This window comes from Mixophyes fleayi, chromosome 7 (genome assembly GCF_038048845.1).
Source record: "Mixophyes fleayi isolate aMixFle1 chromosome 7, aMixFle1.hap1, whole genome shotgun sequence".
NCBI classification, from domain to species: Eukaryota; Metazoa; Chordata; class Amphibia; order Anura; family Limnodynastidae; genus Mixophyes; species Mixophyes fleayi.
Genome location: NC_134408.1, coordinates 95,086,793 through 95,111,936, shown reverse-complemented (window position 1 = coordinate 95,111,936; position 25,144 = coordinate 95,086,793). Strand labels below are relative to the sequence as shown.

Below are 25,144 nucleotides of genomic sequence, written 5' to 3'. Positions count from 1 at the left end.
TTTATATATTATGACTCCAAGAAAAGACAATTTCTGTAATTCTGACATGATCAGTAGTCCATCACAAATTAGAAATAGACTCCAAGTCCTTCAGCAAGAACACTGGTCTTGTTTGCAAATTCTTCTAATACATGATACAAGTGAAATTTATTTTATGGTCATAAAATATTTTTGGGATCTGGAATATGTTGACTCAAATAAATGATATCATAATGCACCTCTATTTAACGCTTACCAGAGGCTGCTTGTTTTTAACCAGGCACACAATCCTCATGGCCTCCTCATTCTCAGGGATGTTATCCGGCAGCGGAGGAAGAATGGGCTCAAAATCTTTCTGAGCCACTATATCATGGGCAGAGAGCAGTGCCTGAGGAGGTAAATTATATGTAATGCATGGATGGGTAAAAAACACTTTCCTGTAAGCATCAAGAAAGAATTACCAGGCTGCATAAAAAGGTTACAGGAGCCTCTATATAGTACATGTACGGAAAATAAACAGTTACTACAACCCTGTAGAATAAACCTGTTTCCAACCAGTCTTCGTATGATTCTCTACTTTTGCAGGCATCCAGTGCCGACTGTCTCACTGATTACACTTGGTTATCGATCTGACGGATCTGCATTATATATAGATATCTATCTCTACATCTCTCTCTCTCTCTCTCTCTCTATATATATATATATATATATATATATATATATATATATATATATATATTGTGGCAAGAGCCCGCTACTGCAGAAGCGCATGCAAACAACTTCTTCCTTTTTATGTGGTTTTATTGTCAGGATGGTAAATGTTTTGCCACCGTACAGATTTCACAGCAATTCTTGGAGACCCTAAACGCTAGCTAGACATAGCTCAGCTCTCTCAAGACCAGCCAGCTTCCCCAGCGTTGGTCTCAGTGCACAAATGATACAAACAAGCTTTTATACCTGATACTCCTCCCCCAGCCTTAGCTTGATGGAAAGATGACACACCCACCTTCTCTTTAAGAGGAAACACCCATCCCTGGCTCTGTTTGCACTAACAGACACACCATGTCTGTTTGCTGAGAGGAAGGATTTCAAATCATGTAAGTTTTTTTTTTTATAATTCTTTATTTTGAATGGTCAAGCAATACAAGGTATACAAGATACAAAATCTGAAAGTTACAGTGTGTGCATAGGAAGACATTTACATTGTACTGAAATCCTGGAAGGACATCCACAGGGAACTTAAGCTGTAAAGTGACCAGTTTTTTATATTATTTCTTGCTTTATCTTACATAGATCAGACAACATCAAAATAGAATTGGGGGGGGGGGTTGTAAGAGAGGGGGGGTGGGAAGGAACAAATCATGTAAGTTTAACCAAACTTAAACTATTGCTTTTCATACATAAGTCTTTACATTCAATCTAGGTGCATTACTGCACAAATGTTTTACTCTACTTCCCTGCTTTCTCTGCATATTGCCAGCTAAATGCCTCCTTTTGTTACATATCCCTCCCCCTAGCGTCTCCAAGTAGGGGGACGCGGACTTCGCGAGGAGCGCATATTTTCGTGACAACGCATCTGCATTTTTGTGTAGAATCCCAGGTCTATGTTCTACTGAGAACTTGAAAGGTTGCAGTGCCAAGAACCAGCAGGTTACCTTGGCATTTACCTCCTGGGTTGTTCTGCATCCATCTGTCACTCACCGGATGGCTAGTGCCTCTGGTTTGGGACATGGGTCTCTCTCTCTGTTTCCGGTGCCTGTTCGGCGCCGCGGCCGTCCGCCATCTTGACCAAGGATTGCGCATGTGCAGAAACCACGAACTGTTAAAACCTTGCTCATAGTCTCATTGGTCAATCAATCACCTCTCACTACTTAAGGCACCTATTACTCTATTATCATTGCCTGTTCTTTGGTTCTCATTCCCTTGTGACTCCGAGGTGTTTCCGGTTTCTACTCGTGCTCTCTGTTTGCTGTGGAACATACCTGCGCCTGGACAAGCCTTCTCTCTATATCGTGGTACAACTTGCCAGCCGCAGACCACTCCACGCTACCTTGTTACATACCTGCACCTGGACAAGCCTTCTCTCCATATCGTGGTACAACTTGCTAGTCGCAGACCACTCTACGCTACCTGATTACATACCTGCACCCGGACAAGTCTTCTCTCCATATCAGTGGTACAACTTGTAAGCCGCAGACCACTTCACGCTACCTTGTAACATACCTGCACCCGGACAAGTCTTCTCTCCATATCAGTGGTACAACTTGCTAGCCGGAGACCACTTCACGCTACCTTGTAAAATACCTGCACCCGGACAAGTCTTCTCTTCATATTAGTGGTACAACTTGCTAACCGCAGACCGCTCCACGCTATCTAGTATTATACCAACATCTGCACAAGTCTTTACAGTTACCAGCGGGAACATATGTCAGGAGCAGCTTACCCTACTATTTTGCATGGCACCTGTTATTAGGACTAAAGCCTATAGTGCCCCTGAAGTATAGCTGCGAGTCGCTGACTCTCCTGCTTCATTATTGATTGGTCCTTCCATAGACTTTATCCAGTTGTCATATATTGGTCTGCTGTATGCTACCTGTGTGCTAATGCACTTTGGAACTTTCTCCTCCTTTTATTACTGCTCATCAGTCTACCATGTTACCATTGTTTCCATTGTTCAGAGACTCTGCATTTATATCATTGACATTCCCTTTCCTATTCAGTTGTACAGTTCTGTATATTCACCACACTTCCCAGAGGGCTGCGACCTGCACAGTGGCAGCCGCTAAAACCATACTCCCTTGCGGGAGTTCCTGGAGAAGACCAGTTGTGTTAGACTCCGCGCCTCTGGTAAAGTGAAATTCCACCTGGTGAATTCTGGGTAAAACTCCTAGTGCCTGTGACACCATCTCAATGGTGCATGGTCTGTTATTAAGGTGAACTCTCTGCCTAGGAGATAATAGCGCAGAGCATCTGTAGCCCATTTTATGGCGAGGCATTCTTTCTCCACATTGGCATATTTTTGTTCCCTTGGAAGCAACTTACGACTTAGGTACAGGACAGGATTTTCTACTCCATTCTTCTCCTGTGCCAAGACTGCACCTAAGCCAACACCAGAAGCATCAGTTTGGAAGAAGAACCTCCGGGTAAAATCCGGTGCTTGTAGAACTGGGGAGGAACAAAGAGCTAACCGAAGATCAGACCAGGCGGTTTCTGCAAAATCAGACCAGGTTAATCAATCTGGACAACTTTTTTTTTAACATGTCTGTAAGTGGAGCAGCTCTAGTGGCGAAGTGGCTTACAAACCGCCTGTAGTAACCTACTAAGCCTAAAAAGGTTCTTAACTGCGACTTTTTCTCTGGTCTTGCCCAATTTTTGACTGCCTCCACTTTGTCTAGCTGGGGTTTTACATGCCCTCGACCATCAACGTACCCCAAATATTTGGCTTCTCTCATGGCTATGGCACATTTCTCTGGGTTAGCCGTTAACCCTGCTGACCTTAATAAAGCTAAGACCGCCTCAACTTTGGCTAAATGTGATCTCCAGTCTGGGGTATAAATCACTATATCGTCCAAGTAAGCGGCTGCATAAGCTGTGTGAGGTCGTAGCAATTTATTCATGGCCCTTTGGAAGGTGGAAGGTGCCCCATGCAACCCAAAGGGTAGGACTTTATATTGATAGAAACCATCAGCAGTGGAAAATGCAGTATTTGGCTTGGTTGTGGAAGTCAGGGGAACTTACCAATAACCCTTTGTTAGATCAAGGGTTGTCAAATAATTGCTACCAGCAAGATTTTCCACTAGTTCATCCACACGTGGCATCGGATAGGCATCAAACTGAGACATACCGTTTAGGCGCCTAAAGTCATTGCAGAACCTAATTGTCCCATCGGGTTTCGGGACAAGCACAATGGGACTATTCCACTCGCTAGTGGACTCTTCAATCACATCTAACTGGAGCATCTTCTCAATCTCTTTTCTCACGTCCACCCGTCTGGCTTCTGGAATACGATACGGCTTCTGATTTACAATGACTCCTGGCGCAGTGACAATGTCGTGTTCGATTAAGGTAGTGCACCCAGAAATGGAAGAGAAGACATCCCTGTTCCGGCGAATCATTTCTTCAGTCTGTTGTCTCTGCTGAATGGGCAAAGCTGGCTCTATGGGCACTTCAGACTTTTCAATGGCAGTACTCACTACCTGAGGAGAGGTTTCCTCATCATGCCAAGGTTTAAGGAGGTTAACATGATATATTTGCTCCTCCCTTCTCCTACCTAACTGGCGGACTCTGTAATTGACAGGACCGACAGCCTCTAGAACTTCATATGGACCCTGCCAATGGGCGAAAAGTTTGCTTTCCTGGGTAGGAACCAGGACTAGGACCTTGTCCCCAGGCTTGAAAGATCGAACAACAGCACTTTTATCATAACTTTTTCTCTGTCGTTCCTGAGCCTCTTTTACATGTTGCTGCACAATGGGCCCTATCTTTCCTAGCCTCTCATACATTTGGGACACAAATTGTACCAGATTTGGCTCCCTGGGACCTTGCTGCTCCCACCCTTTTTTTAACATATCCAAGATACCCCTGGGCTGTCTCCCAAACAATAACTTAAAGGGACTAAACTCTGTTGAAGCTTGAGGTACCTCACAGATGGCAAACATCAAATAGGGAATAAGAGTGTCCCAATCTTTTTTCTCTTGAGCCACTGCTTTCCTGAGCATGTGCTTTAATGTGCGGTTAAAGCGTTCCACCAAGCCATCTGTTTGTGGATGGTATACAGAGGTGTGAAGCGCCATAACCCCTAGCAACTGGCACATGTCCTTCATCAGTTTAGACATGAATGGAGTACCCTGGTCTGTGAGAATTTCTTCGGGTATTCCTAAGCGTGTATCAATACAAGTTCTCTAGCTATGGTGCTGGACTTTATGTTTCGTAGGGGAATTGCCTCTGGATACCTGGTTGCATAGTCAAGCACCAGTAGTATATACTGGTGCCCACGTGCGGATTTTTCCAGTGGCCCCACAAGGTCCATAGCTATCTGTTCAAAGGGAACTTGTACTATTGGTATTGGAATGAGAGGTGCCCTGTATATGGGTTTGGGACAGGTTCTCTGAAAAATGGGGCAGGACCGGCAATACTTTTTCACTGCCATGTGTACACCGGGCCAGTAAAACCTAAGCAGAACTCGTTCTCGTGTTTTATCCTCCCCTAGGTGTCCCCCACAGACATGTGTGTGCTGCTTTTAACACTAGGGGTACATGGACCTGAGGAAGCATTAATTGTTCTACTTTTTCCCCCTGTACGTTAGCAACTCTAAACAGGAAATTATTTTTAACAATAAAATATGGTATACCTTCTGCAGGCTGGGCGACTTTCGCTACCCCATTTACCTCAGTCACATTTTTAAAGGCATATTCCAAAGTGGCATCATTAAGTTGGTCTCGAGCAAAGTCCTGCAGAGGAAACAAAATTGGTATTGCGGACCAGTCCGTATCCTCACTGACAGGCGGGGTGGGCTCATCTGCGACATCACCGACCAATGCTAGTTTGGACTGTCCATGTTTCCCCGCAGGTGGATGCTTTTGTGGAACTCCCAGGATGGCATTCCGGTTTGGCGGTTCCCAAAGATCGATGTCCAGATGTTGTGGATTCTTAGGCGGTTCCTTTAAGACCGGGCTTCCAACCGTTACATCAGTTGCCGGCATGTCCGGTCGGATCCGCTCACCGAGGACATCATTAAACAGTGGGAAGTCTTGCCCCAAAATGAGTGGATATGGGAGTTTAGGTGCTATGGCAGCTACCACCATAAGAGTTTTGTCTTTGAGTGTGACTGGTAGTATTGTTCTTTCATACTCCTGTGTTGTGCCATGTACTCAAAGAACTTTCACCTTGGGCAACCGAGAAGTTATGGTTTTGGGTAAGGCAGAGCTGGAAACCAATGTTCACTCCCCGAGTCAACCAAGGCCAGAACAAGGTTTTGGTTGATTAGCACAGTCACCCGGAACAAGAAAGGACTTCCTGATGTGGGACTCATGGTAAAACAGATTGGAAATGCAGGCCCAATATGTGCCACGGAACAGTCCATGGGTTCCTGTAGTTTAGGACACTCTGCCTTAAAGTGGCCTGGCTCACCACATCGAAACACTTCAGATTAGACGGCTTTGCACCTGGCCCTCTGTCCGTAGCAGTTTTGCCATTGGGCCCTGTAGCAAGGATTGGCAAAAATGCAGGTTCTTTAGTCATTTGCTGTAGCGCACAAAACCTTTCTACCACGGTGGCAAGCTCTTCATAAGTTTGTGGGTCTGATTGCAGAACCCACCTTTGCAAATCGCGGTTTAGCCCCCGGATGCAGTGATCTATCGCCAGAACTTCAATAATCCGAGAAGGCGAATTCTCCTCAGGCTGCAGCCATTTCTTTAAAATTTTAGAAAGCTCAGCCACTTGCGCTCTGACCGGTTTTTCTTTATCATAGCGCCATTGGTGATAGCGCTGAGCTCGGCCTGGCCCGGAAACTCCAATGCGAGCCAATATCTCAGACTTTAGGCACAAATAATCAGAGGCCCGTTCCTCATCTAGATCCATATAAGCTTGCTGAGCTTCACCAGTCAGATATGGCGCCAGTCTCTCAGCCCAATCTTTAGGAGGCCATTTTGCCCTTTTTGCAAGTCTCTCAAAGGACACCAGATATGCTTCTATGTCATCACCTGGCGACATTTTCTGAAGAACAGGACCAGGTGGTTCATTTCTGTCACGCCTCACCTGGCTTAACTCTTCCCTTAAGAGCCTTGTGTTTTCCACCTGTGCCTCGGCAACTTGTAGCATCTGAGCTTGCTGCTATTGCTGTGCAGCGGCCACATTCACAAGGGTTCTCAGAACTTCCTCCATGTTGACGTCTGCGCGGGTTGGGTAGCAGAAACTTGCTTCCCGGAGTATCCCACTCCTGACACCACTTGTGGCAAGAGCCCGCTACTGCAGAAGCACACGCGAACAACTTCTTCCTTTTTATGTAGTTTTATTGTCAGGATGGTAAATGTTTTGACACCGTACAGATTTCACAGCAATTCTTGGAGACCCTAAACGCTAGCTAGACATAGCTCAGCTCTCTCAAGACCAGCCAGCTTCCCCAGCGTTGGTCTCAGTGCACAAATGATACAAACAAGCTTTTATACCTGATACTCCTCCCCCAGCCTTAGCTTGATGGACAGATGACACACCCACCTTCTCTTTAAGAGGAAACACCCATCCCTGGCTCTGTTTGCACTAACAGACACACCATGTCTGTTTGCTGAGAGGAAGGATTTCAAATCATGTAAGTTTTTTTTTTATAATTCTTTATTTTGAATGGTCAAGCAATACAAGGTATACAAGATACAAAATCTGAAAGTTACAGTGTGTGCATAGGAAGACATTTACATTGTACTGAAATCCTGGAAGGACATCCACAGGGAACTTAAGCTGTAAAGTGACCAGTTTTTTATATTATTTCTTGCTTTATCTTACATAGATCAGACAACATCAAAATAGAATTGGGGGGGGGGGGGTTGTAAGAGAGGGGGGTGGGAAGGAACAAATCATGTAAGTTTAACCAAACTTAAACTATTGCTTTTCATACATAAGTCTTTACATTCAATCTAGGTGCATTACTGCACAAATGTTTTACTCTACTTCCCTGCTTTCTCTGCATATTGCCAGCTAAATGCCTCCTTTTGTTACATATCCCTCCCCCTAGCGTCTCCAAGTAGGGGGACGCGGACTTCGCGAGGAGCGCATATTTTCGTGACAACGCATCTGCATTTTTGTGTAGAATCCCAGGTCTATGTTCTACTGAGAACTTGAAAGGTTGCAGTGCCAAGAACCAGCAGGTTACCTTGGCATTTACCTCCTGGGTTGTTCTGCATCCATCTGTCACTCACCGGATGGCTAGTGCCTCTGGTTTGGGACATGGGTCTCTCTCTCTGTTTCCGGTGCCTGTTCGGCGCCGCGGCCGTCCGCCATCTTGACCAAGGATTGCGCATGTGCAGAAACCACGAACTGTTAAAACCTTGCTCATAGTCTCATTGGTCAATCAATCACCTCTCACTACTTAAGGCACCTATTACTCTATTATCATTGCCTGTTCTTTGGTTCTCATTCCCTTGTGACTCCGAGGTGTTTCCGGTTTCTACTCGTGCTCTCTGTTTGCTGTGGAACATACCTGCGCCTGGACAAGCCTTCTCTCCATATCGTGGTACAACTTGCTAGTCGCAGACCACTCTACGCTACCTGATTACATACCTGCACCCGGACAAGTCTTCTCTCCATATCAGTGGTACAACTTGTAAGCCGCAGACCACTTCACGCTACCTTGTAACATACCTGCACCCGGACAAGTCTTCTCTCCATATCAGTGGTACAACTTGCTAGCCGGAGACCACTTCACGCTACCTTGTAAAATACCTGCACCCGATCAAGTCTTCTCTTCATATTAGTGGTACAACTTGCCAACTGCAGACCGCTCCACGCTATCTAGTATTATACCAACATCTGCACAAGTCTTTACAGTTACCAGCGGGAACATATGTCAGGAGCAGCTTACCCTACTATTTTGCATGGCACCTGTTATTAGGACTAAAGCCTATAGTGCCCCTGAAGTATAGCTGCGAGTCGCTGACTCTCCTGCTTCATTATTGATTGGTCCTTCCATAGACTTTATCCAGTTGTCATATATTGGTCTGCTGTATGCTACCTGTGTGCTAATGCACTTTGGAACTTTCTCCTCCTTTTATTACTGCTCATCAGTCTACCATGTTACCATTGTTTCCATTGTTCAGAGACTCTGCATTTATATCAGTGACATTCCCTTTCCTATTCAGTTGTACAGTTCTGTATATTCACCACACTTCCCAGAGGGCTGCGACCTGCACAGTGGCAGCCGCTAAAACCATACTCCCTTGCGGGAGTTCCTGGAGAAGACCAGTTGTGTTAGACTCCGCGCCTCTGGTAAAGTGAAATTCCACCTGGTGAATTCTGGGTAAAACTCCTAGTGCCTGTGACACCATCTCAATGGTGCATGGTCTGTTATTAAGGTGAACTCTCTGCCTAGGAGATAATAGCGCAGAGCATCTGTAGCCCATTTTATGGCGAGGCATTCTTTCTCTACATTGGCATATTTTTGTTCCCTTGGAAGCAACTTACGACTTAGGTACAGGACAGGATTTTCTACTCCATTCTTCTCCTGTGCCAAGACTGCACCTAAGCCAACACCAGAAGCATCAGTTTGGAAGAAGAACCTCCGGGTAAAATCCGGTGCTTGTAGAACTGGGGAGGAACAAAGAGCTAACCGAAGATCAGACCAGGCGGTTTCTGCAAAATCAGACCAGGTTAATCTATCTGGACAACTTTTTTTTTAACATGTCTGTAAGTGGAGCAGCTCTAGTGGCGAAGTGGCTTACAAACCGCCTGTAGTAACCTACTAAGCCTAAAAAGGTTCTTAACTGCAACTTTTTCTCTGGTCTTGCCCAATTTTTGACTGCCTCCACTTTGTCTAGCTGGGGTTTTACATGCCCTCGACCATCAACGTACCCCAAATATTTGGCTTCTCTCATGGCTATGGCACATTTCTCTGGGTTAGCCGTTAACCCTGCTGACCTTAATAAAGCTAAGACCGCCTCAACTTTGGCTAAATGTGATCTCCAGTCTGGGGTATAAATCACTATATCGTCCAAGTAAGCGGCTGCATAAGCTGTGTGAGGTCGTAGCAATTTATTCATGGCCCTTTGGAAGGTGGAAGGTGCCCCATGCAACCCAAAGGGTAGGACTTTATATTGATAGAAACCATCAGCAGTGGAAAATGCAGTATTTGGCTTGGTTGTGGAAGTCAGGGGAACTTACCAATAACCCTTTGTTAGATCAAGGGTTGTCAAATAATTGCTACCAGCAAGATTTTCCACTAGTTCATCCACACGTGGCATCGGATAGGCATCAAACTGAGACATACCGTTTAGGCGCCTAAAGTCATTGCAGAACCTAATTGTCCCATTGGGTTTCGGGACAAGCACAATGGGACTATTCCACTCGCTAGTGGACTCTTCAATCACATCTAACTGGAGCATCTTCTCAATCTCTTTTCTCACGTCCACCCGTCTGGCTTCTGGAATACGATACGGCTTCTGATTTACAATGACTCCTGGCGCAGTGACAATGTCGTGTTCGATTAAGGTAGTGCACCCAGAAATGGAAGAGAAGACATCCCTGTTCTGGCGAATCATTTCTTCAGTCTGTTGTCTCTGCTGAATGGGCAAAGCTGGCTCTATGGGCACTTCAGACTTTTCAATGGCAGTACTCACTACCTGAGGAGAGGTTTCCTCATCATGCCAAGGTTTAAGGAGGTTAACATGATATATTTGCTCCTCCCTTCTCCTACCTAACTGGCGGACTCTGTAATTGACAGGACCGACAGCCTCTAGAACTTCATATGGACCCTGTCAATGGGCGAAAAGTTTGCTTTCCTGGGTAGGAACCAGGACTAGGACCTTGTCCCCAGGCTTGAAAGATCGAACAACAGCACTTTTATCATAACTTTTTCTCTGTCGTTCCTGAGCCTCTTTTACATGTTGCTGCACAATGGGCCCTATCTTTCCTAGCCTCTCATACATTTGGGACACAAATTGTACCAGATTTGGCTCCCTGGGACCTTGCTGCTCCCACACTTTTTTTAACATATCCAAGATACCCCTGGGCTGTCTCCCAAACAATAACTTAAAGGGACTAAACCCTGTTGAAGCTTGAGGTACCTCACAGATGGCAAACATCAAATAGGGAATAAGAGTGTCCCAATCTTTTTTCTCTTGAGCCACTGCTTTCCTGAGCATGTGCTTTAATGTGCGGGTAAAGCGTTCCACCAAGCCATCTGTTTGTGGATGGTATACAGAGGTGTGAAGCGCCATAACCCCTAGCAACTGGCACATGTCCTTCATCAGTTTAGACATGAATGGAGTACCCTGGTCTGTGAGAATTTCTTCGGGTATTACTAAGCGTGTATCAATACAAGTTCTCTAGCTATGGTGCTGGACTTTATGTTTCGTAGGGGAATTGCCTCTGGATACCTGGTTGCATAGTCAAGCACCACTAGTATATACTGGTGCCCACGTGCGGATTTTTCCAGTGGCCCCACAAGGTCCATAGCTATCTGTTCAAAGGGAACTTGTACTATTGGTATTGGAATGAGAGGTGCCCTGTATATGGGTTTGGGACAGGTTCTCTGAAAAATGGGGCAGGACCGGCAATACTTTTTCACTGCCATGTGTACACCGGGCCAGTAAAACCTAAGCAGAACTCGTTCTCGTGTTTTATCCTCCCCTAGGTGTCCCCCACAGACATGTGTGTGCTGCTTTTAACACTAGGGGTACATGGACCTGAGGAAGCATTAATTGTTCTACTTTTTCCCCCTGTACGTTAGCAACTCTAAACAGGAAATTATTTTTAACAATAAAATATGGTATACCTTCTGCAGGCTGGGTGACTTTCGCTACCCCATTTACCTCAGTCACATTTTTAAAGGCATATTCCAAAGTGGCATCATTAAGTTGGTCTCGAGCAAAGTCCTGCAGAGGAAACAAAATTGGTATTGCGGACCAGTCCGTATCCTCACTGACAGGCGGGGTGGGCTCATCTGCGACATCACCGACCAATGCTAGTTTGGACTGTCCATGTTTCCCCGCAGGTGGATGTTTTTGTGGAACTCCCAGGATGGCATTCCGGTTTGGCGGTTCCCAAAGATCGATGTCCAGATGTTGTGGATTATTAGGCGGTTCCTTTAAGACCGGGCTTCCAACCGTTACATCAGTTGCCGGCATGTCCGGTCGGATCCGCTCACCGAGGACATCATTAAACAGTGGGAAGTCTTGCCCCAAAATGAGTGGATATGGGAGTTTAGGTGCTATGGCAGCTACCACCATAAGAGTTTTGTCTTTGAGTGTGACTGGTAGTATTGTTCTTTCATACTCCTGTGTTGTGCCATGTACTCAAAGAACTTTCACCTTGGGCAACCGAGAAGTTATGGTTTTGGGTAAGGCAGAGCTGGAAACCAATGTTCACTCCCCGAGTCAACCAAGGCCAGAACAAGGTTTTGGTTGATTAGCACAGTCACCCGGAACAAGAAAGGACTTCCTGATGTGGGACTCATGGTAAAACAGATTGGAAATGCAGGCCCAATATGTGCCACGGAACAGTCCATGGGTTCCTGTAGTTTAGGACACTCTGCCTTAAAGTGGCCTGGCTCACCACATCGAAACACTTCAGATTAGACGGCTTTGCACCTGGCCCTCTGTCCGTAGCAGTTTTGCCATTGGGCCCTGTAGCAAGGATTGGCAAAAATGCAGGTTCTTTAGTCATTTGCTGTAGCGCACAAAACCTTTCTACCACGGTGGCAAGCTCTTCATAAGTTTGTGGGTCTGATTGCAGAACCCACCTTTGCAAATCGCGGTTTAGCCCCCGGATGCAGTGATCTATCGCCAGAACTTCAATAATCCGAGAAGTCGAATTCTCCTCAGGCTGCAGCCATTTCTTTAAAATTTTAGAAAGCTCAGCCACTTGCGCTCTGACCGGTTTTTCTTTATCATAGCGCCATTGGTGATAGCGCTGAGCTCGGCCTGGCCCGGAAACTCCAATGCGAGCCAATATCTCAGACTTTAGGCACAAATAATCAGAGGCCCGTTCCTCATCTAGATCCATATAAGCTTGCTGAGCTTCACCAGTCAGATATGGCGCCAGTCTCTCAGCCCAATCTTTAGGAGGCCATTTTGCCCTTTTTGCAAGTCTCTCAAAGGACACCAGATATGCTTCTATGTCATCACCTGGCGACATTTTCTGAAGAACAGGACCAGGTGGTTCATTTCTGTCACGCCTCACCTGGCTTAACTCTTCCCTTAAGAGCCTTGTGTTTTCCACCTGTGCCTCGGCAACTTGTAGCATCTGAGCTTGCTGCTATTGCTGTGCAGTGGCCACATTCACAAGGGTTCTCAGAACTTCCTCCATGTTGACGTCTGCGCGGGTTGGGTAGCAGAAACTTGCTTCCCGGAGTATCCCACTCCTGACACCACTTGTGGCAAGAGCCCGCTACTGCAGAAGCACACGCGAACAACTTCTTCCTTTTTATGTAGTTTTATTGTCAGGATGGTAAATGTTTTGACACCGTACAGATTTCACAGCAATTCTTGGAGACCCTAAACGCTAGCTAGACATAGCTCAGCTCTCTCAAGACCAGCCAGCTTCCCCAGCGCTGGTCTCAGTGCACAAATGATACAAACAAGCTTTTATACCTGATACTACTCCCCCAGCCTTAGCTTGATGGACAGATGAAACACCCACCTTCTCTTTAAGAGGAAACGCCCATCCCTGGCTCTGTTTGCACTAACAGACACACCCTGTCTGTTTGCTGAGAGGAAGGATTTCAAATCATGTACGTTTAACCAAACTTAAACTATTGCTTTTCATACATAAGTCCTTACATTCAATCTAGGTGCATTACTGCACAAATGTTTTACTCTGCCTCCCTGCTTTCTCTGCATATTGCCAGCTAAATGCCTCCTTTTGTTACAATATATATATATATATACACAGGGTGATTCAAAAGTCGCAGTACACCCTTTTATTTCGAAAACTTGACAGGAAATTGGGAAACCTGAATACTCCAGTAAGGTATGGGTGACTTGGTCTATCTTTTACGGTATGTACCAAACATGGGCGCCATCTTGAAATCGGCCCAATTCCTGTTGAGTTTTTGAAATAAAACGGTACACTGCGACTTTTGAATCACCCTGTATGTGTATATATATATATATATATATATATATATATATATATATATATATATATATATACACACAGACATTAGAGATGCTCACTGACCCCCGTGTTTTGGTTTTGGTTTTGGATCTGAATTACCGTCGTGTTTTTTTGGTTTTGGTTTTGCCAAACCGTCATTGCGTGTTTTGGTTTTGTTTGGTTTTGTTTTGCAATTTTGTTTAAAAAAAACAATGTTTTTGGGCCTAAAATAACCAAATTTAGTGCTCCACCTGTTTCTTGGATGAGTAATATAATTGTAAAGCTAATAAATTATCCAAAAAAACAATTTAATTTGACACAAAAACCAGATTGTCTTCCTCTCCATCTATAAATATTAGCAATGCAGCCATCGTCTTTGGATGTATATTACACCCTACACTTATACATAAATATGTAAAGAAATGGACAAAGGCAGTTTGGTTTCTGTCTCTCTAGGCCCCCCTCCAGTTGTATAAAATAGCAAAAAAATCTAGCCATTATAGACTGTACAATATTAATTGAAATGGACAAAGACAGTTTGGTTTCTGTCTCTCTAGGCCCCCCTCCACTTGTATAAAATACCAAAAAATTCAGCCGTTATAGACTGTACAATATTAAGAGAAATGGACAAAAACAGTTTGGGGTCACTCTGTGTATGACACCCTACCCTTAAGGAGAAATTGCCCAAACAGCAGCCTTTCAAGACGGTACGTGATATGGAAATGCCCCAAGTCCCTTTCCTCTTTGGGGGTAGATTGCACCCTACACTTACATAGAAAGTTTTAAAAAGATGTTATCGACATCATCTGGAGCTTCATCCTCACCCTCATCAGTGTGTACGTCATCATCACAGACTATCAATTCATCACCGCTTGAATCCGCCATTAGAGAACAGTCAGTGCTTGGATGTCTTGGATGGTGAAGGCCTTCCTCGTGGAAGATGTAGTTCATTTTTATAAACATCATTTTCTCCACATTTTTTGGAAGTAACCTTCTATGGCGATCACTGACTAAGTTACCCGCTGTGCTGAACACTCGTTCAGAGTACACACTGGAGGGTGGGCAGCTTAAGTATTGCAAAGCAAGTTTGTACATGGGTTTCCAAATTGCCTTCTTTTCTTCCCAGTAAGGAAAGGGACTGTCGGACATTTCAATATCAATTACCTCTTGAAAATAATCCTCCACCATCCTTTGCATGTTAATACTCATATTGGATGGCATTATGGGCAAGGTCACACATTTTTTAGAAAAATCCTTCCAACCAGCCCAGATGTTAAACTGTTCTGGTCTGCCCTCTGCGTCTTCCCTGCTTCTTTTTGGAACATTCAATTTTTTACGAGCAGCAGCTGCTTGAGAAACTGAAGTAGAATACGTCGGCAAGCCAAGGCCCAGTTCACCGGACAACTTGCTGAGCGATAGCTCCTTGCAAAAGTTCACATCTCGTTCATTTTGAAGCAAAGACTCAATGTAGGTCTTAAACCTTGGATCAAGCACTGTGGCCAAAACATACTGATCTGAGTTCAAGATCTTAATAACTCGAGGATCATTGTGAAGCAAATTAAGTACTTGATCGACAAGGCCAACATACTTTGCAGAATTGCTTGCTTTCTTCTCCTCCTTCAGTTTCTCAAGCTGCTTTTCCAATAGTCTAATTAAAGGAATGACTTTGCTCAAAATAGCAGAATCTGCACTCACTTCACACGTCACAACTTCAAATGGTTTCAGCACCTTGCACAGCACTGAAAGGATTCCCCACTGTGCAAGACTGAAATACATCCCCCCTCCTTTCCCAATGTCATGGCTTGTGCAATACGCTTGGATGGCTTTGCGCTGTTCCTCCATCCTCTGCAGCATGTACAGGGTGGAATTCCACCTAGTTACCACCTCTTGCTTAAGTTGGTGGCAGGGCAAGTTAAATTGCTCTTGGAACTGCTGCAATCTCCTACATTCTGTGGCAGAATGCCTGAAATGGCCTGAAATGTTACGGGCCACCAAAAGCATCTCCTGCACCTCACGGTTATTTCATAGGAAGCTCTGCACCAGCAAGTTGATGGTGTGAGCAAAACAGGGAATGTGCTGGAAATCACCCAGCTTTAATGCTCGCACTATATTGTTGGCGTTATCAGAAATGACATATCCTGGGGAGAGTCCAAGTGGTATAAGCCATGTATCAGTCACAGCTCTTAGTTTGCGTAACAAATTGTCAGTTGTATGCCTGTTAGTGAAGCCGGTGATACAAAGAGTGGCCTGCCTGTGACAAATGTTACGTAGTGGTGTACATGCTGCTGCTGTTCCTGCTGGTGAAGGTGAATGACCAACCCAGTGGGCTGTCACAGTCATATAGTCTTTGGTTTGACCACTTCCACTTGTCCACATATCTGTGGTTAAGTGGACAGTGGGCAGAATGGCATTTTTCAGCGCAATCTCTACATTTGTACACACTTTTTGGTAGAGTTGTGGAATAGCTTTACGGGAAAAATGGTGTCGCAATGGAATTCTGTAACGCGGACACAAAACCTCAATTAACTGTGAAAAACCAGCTGCGTTTATTGTGGATATTGGACAGAGATCTAACACTAACATGGCAGCCATGGAGTCTGTGATGACTGCTTGGTGATTGCTGTCATATTTGCTTCCCCTAGCAAATGATTGTTTCACAGTTAATTGTTGAAATGTAGGACTACTCTTTTTCTTGCCCTTCCTCTAGGCTGACGATTCACCCCCAGCAGCAGCAACAGCAGCAGCAGTGGGACTAACGCTTTCTTCAGAGGAATCAATAATAGTGCAGGAGTCATCCTGCCTTAATAAGTGGGATGCAGGGCTAACTCCGAATGCTACTGAGGATATTGATGAGGATGGTGTGGTGGGTGTATTTTGTAGCCGTCGGGATGTCAGTGAGCGGAGGGTCCTAGCTGATGATGGAGTGCTTGTAATTTTTTTGGAAGAACTTTCAGCTTTTCCCAACACTTTGCCATGAACTCTCGTCAAATGGCGTAACATAGACGACGTTTCAAGATGGTTAAGGTCCCTCCCTCGACTGACTGTGGCTTGACGTACACTACAAATGGCTATACAGTTGTTGTCTGGATTGGGGTAGAAATAATTCCATACATAAGAAGTGGATTTTTTTGTTTTGTGGCCTGGCATGACAATGACCTTTTTCTTGTCACGTGCCCGAACTGCTGCCACTGGTGCAGGACTGACACAAACAACCTCATCCTCATCAACATCCTTATTAGCGCCCTCGTCGCCTACACAAATCTCCCCCTCATCCTCTTCTATTTTCAAAGTGGCATCTTCAATTTGTGTATCACCGGCTACACTTGGGCTGTTCAGGCACACATCAGCAGAACTGCTGAAAGGGTCCCTCTTTATGGGTACACTAACAGAATGCTCACGATTAGACATCCCACTGTTGGATGGACTCTCCACACGGATTGGTGTCATTTGTGATTCAGAGCAAACATTATCCTCTAATGCCTTACTGTTATCTTGCAGCTCGGCTTTGACGCGTAACAGTAGATGTGCACCACTTGTAGACTCGGTAACATGTTTTGATCTGGCACTAATAGACAAAGGTGAAGGCCTCATTCTCTCTTTGCCACTGCATGTGTAGAATGGCATGTTGGTAATTTTTTTTTCTATCGGCACTTAACTTTTCCTCAGTTACAGTTCTTTTTTCGCTTCAACGCGGTAACTTTTTTTGGGGTGTGTGTTTTTTTGACTGATTTCAAAAGACTGTGTAGTTTGAAATCGCCTTTCCCAGATGACGTACTGGGAACACTACCATCAGGACTGGTGACAGAATCTGGTTGCTGATTCTGCTCATATGAGGCATTTAGCTGGCAATGTGCAGAGAAAGCAGGGAAGTAGAGTAAAACATTGGCACAGTTATGCACCTAGGTGGAGATTAAACCAGGTAAAAACATGTGTGTAGTTTAAAATTGGTTTACTTACATGATTTAAAAGCTGCTTCCTCTGAGCAAACAGACAGGGTGGGTCTGATAATCTAAACAGAGCCAGGGATGGGCGTTTCCTTTTAAAGAGAAGGTGGGTGTGTCACCTGTCCATCAAGCTAGGCCTGTGGGAGGAGTGTCAGGTATAAAACCCTGCTTGTTTCATTGTTCAGGGAGATCAACGCTGGGCTAGCTGACTGATCAGGACAGAGAGCTGGACTATGTATAGTAGGCGTTGCGGGTCTCCATAATTGCTGTGCAAGTATACGGTGTCAAAACATTATTACCATCCTGACAATAAAGAACCATAAAAAGGAAAAAGTTGTACGCGTGTGCTTCTGCAGTAGCGGGCTCTTGCCACTCTATATATATATATATATATATATATATATATATATATATATATATATATATGTTTATTTATTTATTGAGAGAGAGAGAGAGAGAGAGAGAGAGAGAGAGGGAGAGAGATATCTATCTCTCGATATCTATCTCTCTATCTCTATCGATATCTATCTATTGATATCTATCTATTAATATATATCTATCTACTGTATTGATATCTATCTATATATATCTATCAGCACATTATATTGTGCAGGAAATCCACTTTTTCTTTAGCATATGCACCTCACTGTTCTATTTAGCACCATAGAATTTACTTTGCGTCCCCCCTGACAGAATGTCTTGCCTTAAAGTGTGGTCCCCGCAGAAGACGCCTTAGTTCACGAGAATCTGCAGAAAGAGAGGATTCACGCAACACATCTGCAACCTGCCAATAAAACAAATATGTAACTTAGAAACTGCACTTTAAGCTATGTTCACCAACAACAGCAATTATGTTTTATATAGATATGGTCTAGTAGGTACATACCAATGTATTGCATAAGGGCCTAACAAACTTAAACCACCTTTGTCTAGCCAAAACATAATTGAATTATACAAAATGCACTCCTATCAGAAAATGGGATTTGTTTTTGACCAGCATAATAACAGCTTGATGTTTGTCCTACCTAACACTATATTGCTTCCTAAGGATGAGCTGCTTGCATCTAACTGTAGTACATGCAGCTTGACCATAATGAGCAGTACAGTCTGAGGCAGATCATACATCTCAACTATTGTTGTAGTCAGGACAGAATCCTAAATGAGCGGGACAATCACACAAAATTAGGATTGTCCCATCAGAATCAGGACAGTTGTCAGACTGTGCTGTGCTCTTCTACCTATTCTTGCAGCTTTCACTACCTTCGGGTTCTGGTCTCTTAAATTCAGTTGCTGCTTCTCCAGATCCTGGAATGTTGGGGCTCTATTTTACTTAAAATACAATAAAATATGATACATCTAGTAGTGAGTCAACCATTTAAGACCCCCACCCCCTAACCAGCCCTGACGGTACATCAATAGCACCTACATTTTTTTTTTTTAACTATTTATTTTGAAAAATAGCAGTCATGTACAGATAAGAATCAACAATTAGTACATTTGCAGGGCAAGAAACAAAAACAGAGAACAATACTTATCATGGGCATATGTCAATGAAACAGAAAATATTTGAATAGCTAATATACAAAATAGCCAGAGGATATTAATAAACAGACAGATAAGTATACAATTGTTATCCAGAATGTTCAAGAAACTATGACATATTATAACAATATAATGTGGGGAGGGGGGGGGGGGGTGGGAGGGGGCTGGTCGCCACCGAGAGTGAAAGAAAAAGAGAGCATACTTCCTTTTATCCACACAATTCCTTGCCCTTCCCTTTTTAGGAAGAGAAACAAATAAATATGAGAGGGGCAACAAAAGTTTCAAAGGTGGATACTACTCAGATTCTCTGGGAAGGGAAACCGCATCAAGAGTCAAGAGTCAGGCCATCTATGAACATAGGGAGTCTTTTTAGGAGGAAGGGGTTGGTACAAGAGTTATGGGGTTAGAAGTAAAGCCAAGGAGCCCAAATCTGGTGGAATTTATCATTCTTATCATGCAGGTGGTATGTAATCTGTTCCATCCGGGCAATAAACCAGATATAGGATCGCAATAGCACCTACATTTTATAGTTAGGCCATTTAATAAATATACCTATTTTCTCCAAATTAGCACCAACATTAAATTAGTAGCATACAGAATTAATATAGACCTATGCCCCCCCCCCCCCTCCAACAACATGCACTGACATCAAATTAATAGCATCCAGAATAGACCTATTTCCTTCCCAACATGCTCGGATATTAAATTAATGGTACTCACATTTAATATATACACCTATTAAACCCCAAACAGCTCCAATATTAAATAATTTGTTTTCCCATTTAATAATGAAATATATTTCTCCCCAAATTGTCCCAATATTACATAATTGGCATTTACAATAAATAGCTCTCCTTCTCCCTAAACTCTAAAGCCGCACAATAAATTAATAATACCCAAACCACCCTAGTATTAATTAAATAATGTCATCACACCACCTTGAATTAATAATCATTACTATTAAATTAAGTAGCCCCACCATCAAATTAACTGCCCTCACCAATAAATGAATATTTCCCATCCACTATTAAATGATTATCACCCACCTTCACCATTAAAATAATACCCTGCCTCTATCGCTATTTCAGTAAATGCCCTCCCCATACACTTACCTTCTACCACCTTGCTCTGTTGATTTCAGAGGCAGACTCTTCTGTCTGCATCTTTTCTTTCCTGCACACATGGAACTGCACTATACAGGGGACCCTATGAGGGGCATGGGACGTATACTGTAGAAGGGAGGGGCATAATGAATGTGTTGATTTGTGGTACAAAGTGGCTGCTCCTGAGGGCGGGACTAGCCTGTCAATGGGTCCTAGACAAAGGGGGGGGGGTTCCACCTAAGTCAGTCTGTAAGATCTGACATCTCATTCCCTGGTCTGCATGTTGTCTACTGTGACAATATTTTCTGTATATTACTATTACGAGAGTGAAACGTATGTCAGGGTTGACGTCCTAGTGAAGTCAGTGCCCCTGTGAGGAGAACTTTCGCGGCTGTTTGATAGAGCCGCTCCTAACCAAGGTTTTTAGTTTACCTAAACCTCACACTATTACCTCAATATATACCTGGACGAATTTATGACATCAGGGACGGGATATAGGGGCATATTTAAGAAATAGTGATGGTGCACTATCGTGCACTTACCGTACAATCCATGGCCCTCTGTGTGTCCCGCGTATTTATGAAAGGTGCATCGCAGCAGATATCATGGATTCGTTTTTGGGAGCAGTCGCCATTCAATAGTATGGTGACTGCTCCCTCTCGCAATCTAACAAGTTCCGGAAAATTGTTTTTTTTCGGAAACTTGTCATGATAATGTACATCAGCTGAAGCTGAAAAATTTCAGTACTGGCAGCTCTGCTCCGAAGAGCAGAGCTGGACAGCGCATGAGTGGAGGGATCACATGATCCCTCCCTGTCACTCACCACTCGCTCTCTGCAACTATAGTTGCAGAGACAGAGCGAGATGTTTGTGCACATGTACAGTTCTTTGAATTGCACATGCGCAATTGCTGTAAGAAGAAAAGTGAAGAGGACAAGGAGGAGATCCCGAGACAGCGCGTTCCGAAGAGGCGGGGTAAGTATGATTTTTTTTTAGCACAGAAACAGCAGTTTATCAGAACTGCTTTTTCTGTGCAGGGTTGTACATAAATTTGAGAAATAGTTCAATCCTTATCATTGCGATAAGGATTGAAAACTATTTTTCACTTTATGTGAATATTGATAAATGTGCCCCATAGAAACCAACAGTATTAATCTTCATCTCTGAGAGTTGATTGCACGAGTTACAAATAAGCGCTTTAAATTGGCACTGACGCCAGCATTATAGAATCAGTGATTCTTTATACAGTTCCTATATTGCCGGCGGCTAGATCGCAGATACTTGGCTATAGGGAGACTCTCCCAAGCTACTTTAGATCTGCACGGACGCCGCTATTACTGAATCAGTTATTCCCAGTATAATTTCTTTCATACTGCTGGCGGCTAGATCAAAGATAGTTAGCTACAGGGTGGCTTTCCCAAGCAATCATAGATCCGCACGGATGCCGTTATTTTAGATCTAGTGAATCCCACAATAGTTCCTTCTACATTGCTGACGGCTAAATCCAAGGAACGGATATCTTGCTATTCTGCTATTATACATATAGTAAATCATATTCCAGCTCTACACACTATCGGCTGTTTCACTAAAGATATTCATTACAGTGAGGTTTCCCTGAAGCGATCACTTTTGGATGATAGGTTTCCGTATATATAGTGTTCTATAATTTAGTTTCCTACTCAGTCGGCAGCTTGATTCAAGATATTTAGGGGCACATTTATCAATCATCGGCAAAAATGAAAAATAGTTATCAATCCTTATCGCATGGATAAGGATTAAACTATTTCTCAAATTTATTAAAAACGGATCACAGAAACAGCAGTTCCGAAAAACTGCTGTTTCTGTGATAAAAAAATCACACTTGCCCCGTCTCTTCGGAACGCGATGTCCTCCAGGAAGAACTGCACATGCGCACAAACATCTCCATTGCAGAGACAGAGCGGTGAGTGACAGGGAGGGATCATGTGATCCCTCCACACATGCACTGTCCAGCTCTGCTCTTCGGAGCAGAGCTGACAGCACTGACATTTTTCATTTATGATAATGTACGCCAGCTTCAGCTTCAGTTTTTCGGAACTTTAGATTAGATTAGATTTGATTCGTTAGATTTGATTTGTTAGATTGCGACCGGGAGCAGTCACCATACTGTAGAATGGTGACCTCTCCCAAAAACGAAAAAGGAGTGCAAAGCAGCAGATATCTACTATATTTGCTGCGATGCACCCTTCTTAAATATGCGGGGGACACAGAGGGACGTTTTTTTAATGGTAAGTGCACGATAGTCCACTATCATTATTTGTTAAATATGCCCCACAGTATCTCCCTGAGCTATTACTGTTGGATATTAATTATCCTAATTCCGCTGATTACAGCATGCTCCATATACAAGGAACCGCAATTATGATATTATTGTACGACTTTCAATAGTCTTATCTTGACTACATATTACAATTCTATTCATACGTGGTTCCTGTTATTGAGCTATTTAGGGATTTCCCTTAACAATATGAGTATGTTTAATCTATAATAGACACAAGGGTCTAAGAGCTTTATCGGATCAATATCGGATTCACGATTCTAAGTTATAAGCAATTCTCTCTCTACATGTCCTTTCATATTTATGGGACAACTCTATAGTGTCTCACTACTTAATTCAACTAATTATGGGGGTAGGTCATGAACCCCTTGTTCGATACAATAGGTGCTTTGATTTCAACAAGTAAATATCGATCTCATATATCCCATCATTTATTTATCTATATTATGAATCTAGGCTTGTGGAGACTATAGCTTTGTTCTTCTTATTTAGTCCCTTTAATTTGTCCTGTTCCAAGTGTTAGGAGGTTTGGCATCCAGCCACTGTGGTACCCCACATAGTGTTTTTATGGAGACAATATTGTATTATATATAGAGGGACATTTCCCCAGACTAATAGATATGTCTCTATATTAAATTATATCAACTTACTGCTTGGGTACCATTCTCTGCTCTCCTCCACGGGCACACAGATATTTTATCCTTTGGTTAGTGTGGTCATTTGTCTGGCACACAACCAGTTTTTAATAATTTTTCTTATATTTCACCAATGTATTTTACCAGGAGAATTTATTATCTTGATATTTAATAAACGTTTTATATTTAATAGTTCCCAGACTGGAGTGCACAATATTTCTTCTCTTTCCTTTTAGGGAAGTTTTCCCTTTAAGCTTTCTTCTAAGTAATTATTAGAATGTTGCACCCCCTCTACAATACGATGTATATTATTTGCACATCTATTTTTAGGATGGTCTGGTTACATCTGGTGCAGAGCCAAACCCCCTCTTTTTTCTATATTACTGGCAGAAGTAAATTTTACCTATTTTTACATAAAAAAATGAAGATATAAAAAAATGCAGGCTATATTTAGAAAGGGTGATGGCTTGGGGCAATAGACCATATGTATAACATTCTATTTAACCCACCTCACTGCACAGAGTCCGAGCTTTTAGTACAACAGGTGTAGGCCTCTTTCTTACGTACTGATGGAGACAATCATGCACCTGCAATAAAAAAGGACTTAAATTGTATATTGCATGTCCCATACTGATATCTAAAAGAGCATCATTCCAAACATTGCATAACATATACCATATACTGAAAAACCACATTCCTAACGAGCGACAGCACTGTCCCTCTCTTATAAAACATCTATGGAACTGAAAAATGGAAGGATGAGGTTCCTAATGAGCAAAGAGAGTAGCATCTCATTAATCATTAGTATCTCATTGATCTACTCAGAGAGCCTGAAAGAAACTTTAATGGAAGGATTTTCTCTTTGCAGCCAAATATACACCTGTTTACTGTATTCATGCTTAGCACAAAAAGTTATTTAATGTACAAGTTTTTTTTATGAGATCCTGGATGTATGAACTTCAGTCATATAGATGTACATTTAACATTATGATCTTCTTGCATCAGTCTAATAGGAGTCTTTCATCATTATTTTGTACTGTTGGGGACCCTGCTATTTCCACTGTTTAACTCTCAGCATGCGGTCTCCATTCCCCTCCTCACATCATGACATTGCCTGGTCATATGCAATCCTATCTTTCCTCTAGTGATTGCAGCATTGGACGGATCGGCATTTCCCACAAGATCAGCACACTCATTTCCTGAAATTCTATATGCTTCTGTGAACATTTTCATTTTCTACATGTTGTTGTAGCCCTGTCCACTACAAAACTGGGGACATTACAATGGGCAAAAGGTGAACAATGTATGCAGAAAGGTGTTTTGATGTTAATTCACCAATGCTAGCTGCCCAAAGGAAAATGGGAATGAGGGGGAAATTTAGGTTATTGGTAGTCCAGCCTAAAAAGTCTACTTACAAACTCCTTTAATTTAACAGAAAGGTACATTCAGGCATTCATTGACCATTAAAGACATTCTGTGAGTATGGCACGAATCACTAAATCGGAGCTTTTTTTATTCCTAATCGTCTAAGGCAGCCACAAAAGCACATCCATATCTATTCAAATTTTATTTTGGTTGAAATACAAATATAATTTTTAAAAGACATTTTATAAAAAGAAGTTATAAAAATGTAATAATATAGATTGTTCTAAAGTTGAGACTTTATAGAATCCTTTATTTACAAGACAATTTAAGATAATTTTTAAGCAACTTCACTAAGAACCACATTTGTGAATCAATTTGAGACAAAACTCAACAAGTTGTAGAAATTGCCAAATCATTTCACTCATGTCATGTCATACATCATACAATTATGTCAAATGTT

The 25,144-nt window shown here is 43.0% G+C and overlaps 1 protein-coding gene across 1 annotated transcript in view; it reads right to left on the bottom strand.

Moving 5' to 3' along the window:
• MPP4 (MAGUK p55 scaffold protein 4) overlaps nucleotides 1-25,144 on the bottom strand; it is a 68,178-nt gene that overhangs the window by 39,263 nt on the left and 3,771 nt on the right. The window contains exons 3-5 of the mRNA XM_075180147.1: nucleotides 23,829-23,906; nucleotides 18,427-18,507; nucleotides 236-367 (exon numbers count right to left, since the gene is read on the bottom strand). Of these exons, the coding sequence (XP_075036248.1) occupies nucleotides 236-367; nucleotides 18,427-18,507; nucleotides 23,829-23,906 (291 nt within the window). The remainder of the gene's footprint in view (nucleotides 1-235; nucleotides 368-18,426; nucleotides 18,508-23,828; nucleotides 23,907-25,144) is intronic.